Source organism: Monodelphis domestica, chromosome 3 (assembly GCF_027887165.1).
Source record: "Monodelphis domestica isolate mMonDom1 chromosome 3, mMonDom1.pri, whole genome shotgun sequence".
NCBI classification, from domain to species: Eukaryota; Metazoa; Chordata; class Mammalia; order Didelphimorphia; family Didelphidae; genus Monodelphis; species Monodelphis domestica.
Genome location: NC_077229.1, coordinates 156,691,062 through 156,701,242, shown reverse-complemented (window position 1 = coordinate 156,701,242; position 10,181 = coordinate 156,691,062). Strand labels below are relative to the sequence as shown.

Here is a 10,181-nt window from a genome sequence, read left to right as displayed (position 1 = left end):
GTGGATGCAGCCAGATCCTGAGTTATCCTCACTGTATTTCCATGGTATCTGAATGGCTTCTTGGCAAATTGTAATATCTTTTCTTTGGTCTGATAATTTTTGAGTTTGGCTATAACATTCCTGGGTGTTGTCAGTTGGGGATTAAATACAGGAGGTGATCTGTGGATTCTTTCAATCTCCACTTTTCCCTCTTGTTCTAGGATATCGGGACAGTTTTCCTGAATAATTTCCTCTAGTATTATGTCCAGGCTTTTTCTTTTGTCATGATCTTCTGATAGACCTATGATTCTTAAATTGTCTCTTCTCAAGGGATTTTCTAAATCATCTGTTTTGTAAATGAGATGCTTCATATTTTCCTCAATTTTTTCATTCTTTTCATTTTGTTTTATAGTGTCCTGCTGCCTTGTGAGGTCACTTATTTCCAGGCGTATTCTGGGTCTTAAAGACTGGATTTCATCACTGGCTTTTTGGTCATCCCTCTCCTTCTGGTCTGATTTTCTTTGGAGGTCATCTTTCATCCTCTTTACCTTGTCTTTCATCTCCTTTTGCTCATTTTTCTTCTTCTTCCCCTCATCTTTCATCTCCTTTGCCTCATTTTCCAGCTGGTTGATTTTGACTTTCAAGACACTATTTTCTCATTTTAGTTTAAGTGCCTGTGTTTCCAGATGACTTATTTTAATTTTTAATTTCTTTTCCCAATTGTCTTCAGCCTCCCTTAATTGTGTTTTGAGTTCTTCCACAGCCTGTATCCAATTCACTGGGATTTCTGATTTATTGTTTGCTGATCTTTCCCCCTCTGTTCCATTTGCTGAGTAGAAGCTGTCTATTGTAGTTTCTTTTTTCTTTTTCTGTTGTTTGCTCAAATTCACCCCTTCTTTACTCCCCGTATTTGTCTGTGCTCTTGCTCCTCTCATTTTTGGGGGGGTTTGGGTGCTTCTGTCAGTCTCCCCTCTTGGCGCTTTAACAGGAGATCTCTTGGTGTAGTCTCTGGTGGAGGTTTGTTGGGGTTTGAGCTTCCCTTTCCTATGGAGTCTTTTTATTGGATTAAAGTCCAGCAGTCAATGAGGATGGGAGTGGAACCTGCATTTCACTGAGTTCTAGAGACTTTTGATGTGATTAAGTTCAGCTAAGTTGGACTGGGTGTGCTCTGAGTCCAAAACTTCTTGGAAGGCTCTGAGCAAATATGGAGGATCTCCACAGCTCTGGCCAGGCTGCCAGGTCTATGCTCCCTTTCTAGGTCCTTCCCCGCCAACTGTGTTGTAGACTCTAAACTTATCACAGCCTTTGCTGCAATGTATGTCCTCCAGACCAGCACCTTTGCCCACCCAGAAGTTCCCACTGCTACTGGGGTCTGGGAGTCTCAGTGCTCTGGGTGGGAGGGGGTATGGGCCCTGGGACCTTCCTTCTTTCTTTCCCTTAAACACGAGTATTCTCAGATTCCACTTTTTTTGGGGGGTGTACCTTTTGAATTAAGTCCAGCAGGAGTGTTCCTTGCTCTGTCTTGTTGTTTAGTTTGTTTTTCAGTCCTCTGGGAGCATTCAGTTTTTGATCGGTTAGGAAGGGTATTCAGAGGTCTGAATTTCTGCTCCTTCTAGACCGCCATCTTGATTCCACCTCCAACAATTCAAACTTATTGAATTTCTTCTAATTTTTCTTTCCTGTTTACTTGCTTATGCCCCCTATTCAATCTTCTGTTTCAATGTCAAATTTTCTATGCAGTTTTTTTTTTAATTTTGGAATATTTGGAAGTTCTCTTAATTTAATTTGTCAGTTTCCCCCCTGAAGACTTATAACTACTTTTACTGGGAGGAGGATTCTTAATTGGTATTCCATCTACTTTGACCTCTGGAATATCATATTGCAGTCTCTGATTCTTTAATGTGGAAGTGGCTAAATGTTGTGCTTTCCTGAATGTGGCTCTATGATATTTGCATTGTTTCTTTCTGGCTGCTTGTTATGTTTTCTACTTGGCCTGGGTACTCTGGAATTTGGTTATAACATTCCTGGTGTTTTTCATTTTGTGGTTGTTCTCTCAAGATGATCAGGGAATTCTTTCCATTTCTGTTTTGCACCTGTAAATGTGACATGGCAGTTTCCTGGATGATTTCTTGAAATTCAGTATCCAGATTCTGTTTTTTACCAAAACTTTCAGGCAAGGCCAAATTTTTCTTTATTTCTTTGTCTTTCAATTGAAAATTTAATAATCTCATTCTGAAAAGAAGTCATTTAAAAGTTAAGATTTAACTCTCCAACATGTTTTTTAACCATTCTGTTTTAATTTTGTGGTATTAAGTAGTAATAGAACCTGGTACTATGGATTAAATGCTAATCTATGTAAGGGCATGTTGTACAATTCTGTTTTCTAATCCACTTGACTATTCTCTTTCATTTTCTGAATGAGTTCATCCCATTCACATTAACAGTTATAATTACTAATATGCTTTACCCTCCATCTTATTTCTTGTTTTTCATTCTCTTCCTTTCCTTTTAGGCTTTCCCTTTGCACAATTTTTGTTTATTTGTTTTTGACTACCATGTCCCTGAGTTCACCCTCTGTTTTGTCCATCCCCCTCTTTTTTATTCTTAATCCTCACTTATTTCCTTATAGAATAAAATGTGTTTTCATAGCTAACTTCTTGTGGATATTATGCAATTGCACCAATTCTAATGAGAGTAAGATTTTAACATCGCCATCCTCTTCTTCATTTTCCCCTCTACTCTAGTGATTTTTTACCTGCCTCCTCATTTCATATATTTTAATTCCAAATTTCTCTTCTTTTCTCTTTTCCAAACTAATTCCTTTTCATTATTCTTAGAGTTTATTTTGCTTATTTTTTATATCATCACATCATATACATCTTACTCCCTGCTCTCTGTCTGTGTAAGCTCCTATTCACTGCCCAAACAGTGATATAGTTCATAGGTATCATTCATGCTTTAAGTATCCTAAATAATTTTTGTATCTTAGATACTGAAAGTATCATAGTTTTCTCAAGTATCTTAATAATCACTTCATGTAGTAATTTAATCAGTTAACCCCTTTGTTTCCTTTGAATACTTTAAATATCTTAATTGCCACTTGTATCATAAATATCTTAAGTATATTACTTATCACATTATGTGATAATGCAATCAGTTAAACCTCATTGTTTCTCTTCATTAACTTCAGTATCCTAAGTAACAAGTATCTCTTATAACATAGATAATTTAATAAGATATCTAAATTAATTAAACAAATTTAATCCACTGCTTCTTATACCTCAAGTATTTTTATCAGAGATTTCTTAAGTATCCTACTTATAACTTCCCCATATGAAAATGTGATTATTCTGACCCCATTGAGTCTCTTGAGGTTTTTCTTTTCTTTTTTACCTTTTTATATTTCTGTTGAGTGTCAAATTTGGTCATTAAATTTTAATTACAGCAATGATCATTTTGTTAGGAAAGCCTGAAAGTCCTATATTTCATTAACCATCCACTTCTGGAGTATTATGTTCATTTTCACAGGGTATATGATTGTTGGTCAGAGTTCTATATCTTTTTCTTCCAGAATAACATATTCTATATTATCTGGTCCTTTAAGATTGTAACTGCTAGATCTTTTGTAATTCTGACCATGACTTCATGATTTTGAATTTTTATGTTTACTGCAGAATGTACTCTTTGGTGCAAGAGTTCTAGAATGTGGATATAACAATCATGATATTTCCTAATTTCCATTTTTTTTCAGTTGGTGATTGATACATTCTTCTAATTTCTATTTTTCCTCTTGTTTGACAACATCATGGTAGTTCTCCCTTATAAATTCTTGCCATATAATGTAAAGACTGTTTTTTGATCAGGACTTTCAGAGAGTCCAGTGATTCCTGGGTAATAGCTTCTACATCAAATTTCCAAGTAAGGTGTATTTTCAGTGAGATAATTCAGAATTTCTTCTTTTTTAATTCATTTGAATGTGATTTATTTTTTCTAACTACCTTATGAAGTCATTAGCTTCTATTCACCTAATTCTAATGTTTAGGAGGACATTTTCTTCTTTGAGTCTCTGAACTTCATTTATTAAATTAGTTTTCTATTTAACTTTTTTGGATTTATTTTTCTTTAACTGAGTTTTTGCTTTAAGCTTTTGACTTTTTTGATTATTGTCAATCTTTTCTAATTTTTCTTCCAAGAATCCTATTATTTATTTTTTGATTGTTCTTTGGAGCTCTTCTAGGAATTCATTTTAATCCAAAAGCCTTCCACACTTGCCTTTGAGGACTCACACATTTTTGTTTTTGTTTTATTGTCCTCTTCTGAGATTGGATTTAAGTCTTCTGTTTTCCTGAAATAGTTTTCCAGAGTCAAACATTTTCTTTGCCTTTAACTCATGAGGGAAGGGGATTTTCCATGAGCTTACCTATATATTAAGACTCAACTCCACTTCTAGGGTAGAGGGAGTTCTCTTCCTGAGTCCTCCAGAAAGCCACATTCAATGGCTTTAGGTAGATACCATTTCTCAGCTGCCTGCTTGACCTTGCCTTCTGAGAGTCAAAGTTTCAGGTTGCTTGCATTTGATCACTCCTCTAGCTCCCCAGCATTTGCTGCCACTTGGTTCCTCTTCATGCTGTTGATTTCACTGCTCTCACTTCTTACTCCAGCAAGATTGGTCTTTCTTGTTTCCCTTCTAAATTTCGTTTGAACAAAATTCTTCATTATAGTTTTCTGTTCATTCTGTCATTCCAAAATATATTTGAGATTTATTTTTTCCCTTTCTTTTGTGTGTGTTTGGAGGTGGATTTGGACAGGATGAAAGCATTCCTTACTCAGCCTTCTTGGCTATCAGAAGCAAAAATCTAATAATCCTTAAATCATCTCTTCTTTGGTGGGAGGGGGTTGGGGGGAGGAAAAGATAATGATCATTGTTTCCAATGAATAATGTTTGTAAATAACCAAATAAAATAATGTTTAAAAAGTTTTAAAAAATCATCTCTTCTTTGTTCATTTTCTAGGTGAGTTTTTTATATGAAATTTCATATATTGTTATATTTTGTTATTTTTTTTTACTTTTTCTTTGGTGTTTCACATAGTCATTAGCTTCCATTTACTCAATTCTATTTTTTATAAAATTATTTTCTTACATGAGAATTTGTGTCTCCTTTTTAATTTGATAAGTTCTACTATGTAAGAAGTTGTTAGCTTTAGTGGATTTTTCCATCTCCTTTTCTAATTGATGAAATCTGGCTTTTAAAGAATTGTTTTCTTTTACCAATTCTTGTATAATTTTTCCCATTTTGTGCTTCTTTTATGAAGCTATTACCTATTATTTCCTGATTTACTTACAGTGCTTTCAGTTGTTTTTTCTAATTTCTCTTCTATTCTTTCATTCTAATACTGTTTTATTCTAAATTCTCTTATTTAATTTTCCCCCCTCATCTAGAAATTCTTTTTGAACCTGATTCCAATTTTTATTTTTTCTTTGAGATATCATTTGTGGCTGTTTTGATTTTGTTCTATTCTAGGTTCCATCCATGACCTTCCCTCTCATCATAGTAATTTTTGAGAGTCTCTTTTGGGGGGATTTTTCTATTTTTTCCCAGTTTATTAGGTAACTTTTCCCTGTATATTCATGGGTTGGGGAAGTCAATGTCCAAGATTCTTCATGTGAGAGTAGGACCATTTTGGCAAAGGCATGGCATGCATGCCCAAGAGAGCCAAAATGGGCTGCTTTGTTACTCCTGTCCACCACACCTGAGGAAAATTTTCATATTGTATAAATAGAGATTTTGAGTCTTTGAACATCATCCCTTAGAAGTCCCTTAGTATTTCCCACAATTCCCTTTTCCAGTATCCCAATATTTTGCTTGATTGTATTTAAGTGGCTGTAACTCCTTCCTCTTTCTCTTTTTGAACCTGGGACTGGGCTGAATTCAGTCAGTTTTTTTGCCCTAGTTTTTATTAATAAAACTTTTAAAATATAATATGTAGTTATTTATTATTAATTTAAAACCCCACATTTTGGCTTACCACAATGGGATTATGAATTCTCAAAAAAAAATTTGAGCAGATAGCCTTACAAAAAAAATAGTAAGTTTTTGGGTCACTGTCCACCACAAGGGTCCAGTGGTAGGGTGTGCCTGTGCTCCTGCCCTACCCTGCCACCTGCTGATGCCTGCTGTTTCTCCTGTCCATCTGCTTGGGCAGCATTCCTCACCGCTATCCATCCAAATTGGAGCCTCCTCTTGCTGACACCAGATCTGCCACAAGAGCCTGCCTATCCCAGCCATTTTTTTCCACAGAGGGTGACATATAAAAATGATTCTGCCCCAATCCCTTTCCACACTTCACATGTGTGTTTCTTTCCTGCTATAGCCATTTTTCAGGGTGGAGAAAAGAACCTGATGCCTTCTAATTTTCAAGCAGATTTTTTTAAAGCTGATCTTGGACTCCTAGTTTAGAAGGCTATTTCTAAAGGTTTTTCACAGCGAAGGTAGTTAGTTCCAAATCAACAGATTTAAAGTCAGTTTTGGTAAATAATCCTGATTTTTTTCCCTTATTTCTCTTGACCCAAAACACCATGGAGAAGTATTTTTTCTCTCATATGTAAATATGCTATTGTTTTCCCTCAAATTTTGTTTCTTTCTGTTTACTCTTTAAACAAACCCCATTCAGTGTCTTTCAGTAAAAATGTTATTACAATGCATGTTTGACACTCTAAAACAACAGTTTGAGTTGGTAGAGCTAAAAAGTACAGTTTTGGTTAATTCTTTTCCTGGGAATTTTTATTTTCATTTGGAGATTTGCCACTTTATTTCCTTCTCCTCAAGAATATGCCACAAGCTAGGGTGCTTATGCTACAAACCAACCTGAAATATTTTGACAGAGTTCTAAAAGTCCTAACTGCTCTCAACATGAAGAGTGGCAATTCTGGGCTGCGATTCTATGAAAAAAATTCAGAGTGCTGACAAAAGAAACCTAAATGGATAATAAATATTGGGGGAGAGGAAGGAAACTTTAAAAGAGACCTCAAGTGTCTTGCTTGTTTATTCTCCTTCTGTAATAGTGAACAAGTATATTGGGGTTGGTGAAAATATTTTTTTGACTGCACTGCCTGTCTGCACCTTCTCATTGATTCATATTATTGTATTTACTGATTGCTTTAAGGTTTAATTTTTTAAGTTTATCTGTTTTAATTTAATCAACATATTTCTGTTATACTTTACCTTTGCTGAAGAACAAAAATATCATTGTAAACCCATGAACATATAGACAAAAAAAATTTTCACTAGATCCATCGAAGATGACATGTTGCCTTTGTGTATTATCACAAAGATTATGATGGATGGACTTCATCAATATCTATATACAATTTTCCAAGAATTTAATAAGCTAAAAATTTAATTGTAATTTTAAGGGGTTTCAGAAATAATTTTAGTAATGAGTAGTTTCTAAATGGATGATTTTTATAATTTATATATTTATGTATATATTATAAAGAATGTTGTATTAAAGGTAGAGAAACAAAGAAATGTTCCTATCAAGGTGTTTCTATGAATTAGAAATCCAAAAAAAGAGCTCTTGCAAAACTCTTCATTTTAATTTACTTCCAGTAGAACAATCTAGATTTCTTGATGATGCTCTAGACCCAAATAAGTTTTACTTTGTTTAAAAATGTTTGACAAGGCTGGAAGCTGCAGCGCTCACAGGTGCTCTCCAGGATGAGGGTGTCTTGCCCGGGCTCCTTCTCTTCTCTGCTTGCCTTCGCCTCCTTGCTTTGTAGCTGGCCCAGCCAAGCTGTAGCAGCCAAGCAGCTCAAGTTCACCTTGGTACTATTTCAACATGGAGACCGGAGTCCCATTGAAACCTTTCCGAAAAATCCCTATCAAGAATCTGCTTGGCCTCGGGGATTTGGACAACTTAGTCTGCTTGGGATGGAGCCGCACTATGAGCTTGGAACATATTTAAGGAAAAGATATTCCAAATTCTTGAATTCCACTTACAATCAGAATGAGGTTTAGGTCCGAAGCACAGACGTTGACTGGACCCTGATGAGTGCCATGACCAATCTTGTTGCCCTCTTTCCACCAGAAGGCCCAAGTATTTGGAACCCCCAAATCCTTTGGCAGCCGATTCCAGTTCATACAGTGCCAACTTCTGAAGATCAGTTGCTGTACCTTCCTGATATAAAATGCCCTCGACTTCAAGAGCTTCAGGGAGAAACTTTGAGGTCAAAGGAATATCAAAACTTGCTGTCTCCATACAAGGATTTTATAAGTACTTTACCAGCACTTTCAGGACTCGAAATCAAGGACCTTAATGGAATTTGGAATAAAATCTATGAACCTTTATTTTGTGAGAGAGTTCACAATTTTACTCTACCCTCCTGGGCCACTGCAGACACAATGGCAAAGCTGGAGGAGCTGTCCAAATTATCTCTCTTGTCAACCTTTGGAATTTATAAGCAGAAAGAAAAGGCTCGACTTCAGGGAGGTGTTCTGGTGAAAAAAAAATTGTTGATTATTTCCAGAAAGCAGCCAATGAATTGAATGCAAAAAAAATCATCATCTACTCAGGGCATGACACTACTATTGGGGCCCTGCAGATGGCACTTGATGTTTTTAATGGAAAATTTCCTCCTTATGCTGCCTGCCACATAATGGAACTATACCTTAAAAATGGGCAATACAACGTTGAAATGTACTATCGGAATGACACACAGCAGAATCCTTACCCCCTCACCCTACCAGGATGCATGGCCAGCTGTCCACTGAAGCAGTTTGTTGAGCTGGTCTCCCCTGTAATTACAGAAGACTGGTCAAAGGAGTGTTTCAGAATTAGTGAAGACCAAGGTACTAAGGAAGTTAGTCCCTTCTGAAGAAGCAACAGACAAGAAGGCCTAGGAGTCATTCACAGCTTTGGGATCGTGCCTTAGCTATCTTTCTCAGTGACTAGGGGAAAATGGATTTTGGTGATGTTTCAGGGAACTCCAATTCTTATGAAGCTTAGACCTCTCCATCTACCACTACCTTCACTCACAACAAACTTACCTTCACTTGTACACAAGGGTAACATTTGTCAGATAATGTTTAAAATGTAATTGGGGATAAAACTGGAGAAAACATTACAAGTTTTCCAAGGTTCATGGGGCTCATCTAAGCCATGTATATACTATATTGACCTCACCAGTCTTCATACTTTCTAAGAACACCTTGAATCCAGATTAATAGCACCAGATCCCTTAAACTACAGTTAGAAGAATATGTCTGACTCAAACCGATTATCATTAACTCATAAGGGTTCTAAGGGGATGAATAATCAGATGCCAGTGAGGGAATAGAATTCTAATAAATAGAACTGGACAGGCAAGAGTACAAGCCTCCCACTCCTAAGAGTTCCCATCTTCCTAACAGAAAATTCCAAGATGGTAACTATAGAGCAGAAGAGCTGGTAAAAGAAGTGAGACACATAGGGTGCAATTTTTATATCAGGTCAGTGAATAGGAATAGCATAAAGGCAAGGATGAGGCTGAGATGCTGATAAGTAGGTCTAGGAGGATGAAGTTAAATCTTCCCTTGGACCATCCCATCCTGGGAAGCAGGTTGTATCTTGTTTTGAATTTTGTTATGGGTTTGTCGGTTTTTTTTTTAATCCTGACTAACAGAATAGAAAAAATAAAAAATTCCTTGATCCCTCTGGCTTCTGAAGACCTGAAAAAGGTTTGCTGAAAAAGAAATGAAAAAACAAGCTCTTATTGATCTTGAGAAGTGAAAACAACCTGCCAGAGAATACTGTATAATTGATAGATACATAGATACATAGATAGATGGATAGATAGATACATGGTTGGATGGATACATAGATACATAGATGAATACATAGATGGATACATAGATAGATAGATGGATAGATAGATAGATAGATAGATAGATAGATAGATAGATAGATGGATAGAGGGATAGATAGATACATAGATAGATGGATAGATACATAGACAGATGGAGAGTTAAGATAGATCATCATAGAGATGTTAGGTAAGGAAAGTGAGAAGCAGTGTGCTGGCACAAGAAATATGCATAAAAGATGAGAAACTTAAGTGGGTACTCTTTCTAGAAGCCACTGTCCCAAAGGATATAAAAACTGAAATAGTGTGTAAGAGAAGAGGCATCATTATGTTTGATAAACCTGAGAAAGATGTATCTCCC

At 36.0% G+C, this 10,181-nt stretch overlaps 1 protein-coding gene across 1 annotated transcript; it reads left to right on the top strand.

The window, feature by feature from the left end:
• Positions 1-7,697: 7,697 nt before the first annotated feature.
• LOC100031471 (prostatic acid phosphatase-like) lies at positions 7,698-9,921 on the top strand. Its single transcript, XM_056821038.1, is given in 2 exon segments — positions 7,698-8,480; positions 8,483-9,921. Coding segments are annotated over 2 exon segments (1,155 nt in total). The 3' UTR covers positions 8,855-9,921.
• The last annotated feature ends 260 nt before the right edge of the window (positions 9,922-10,181 follow it).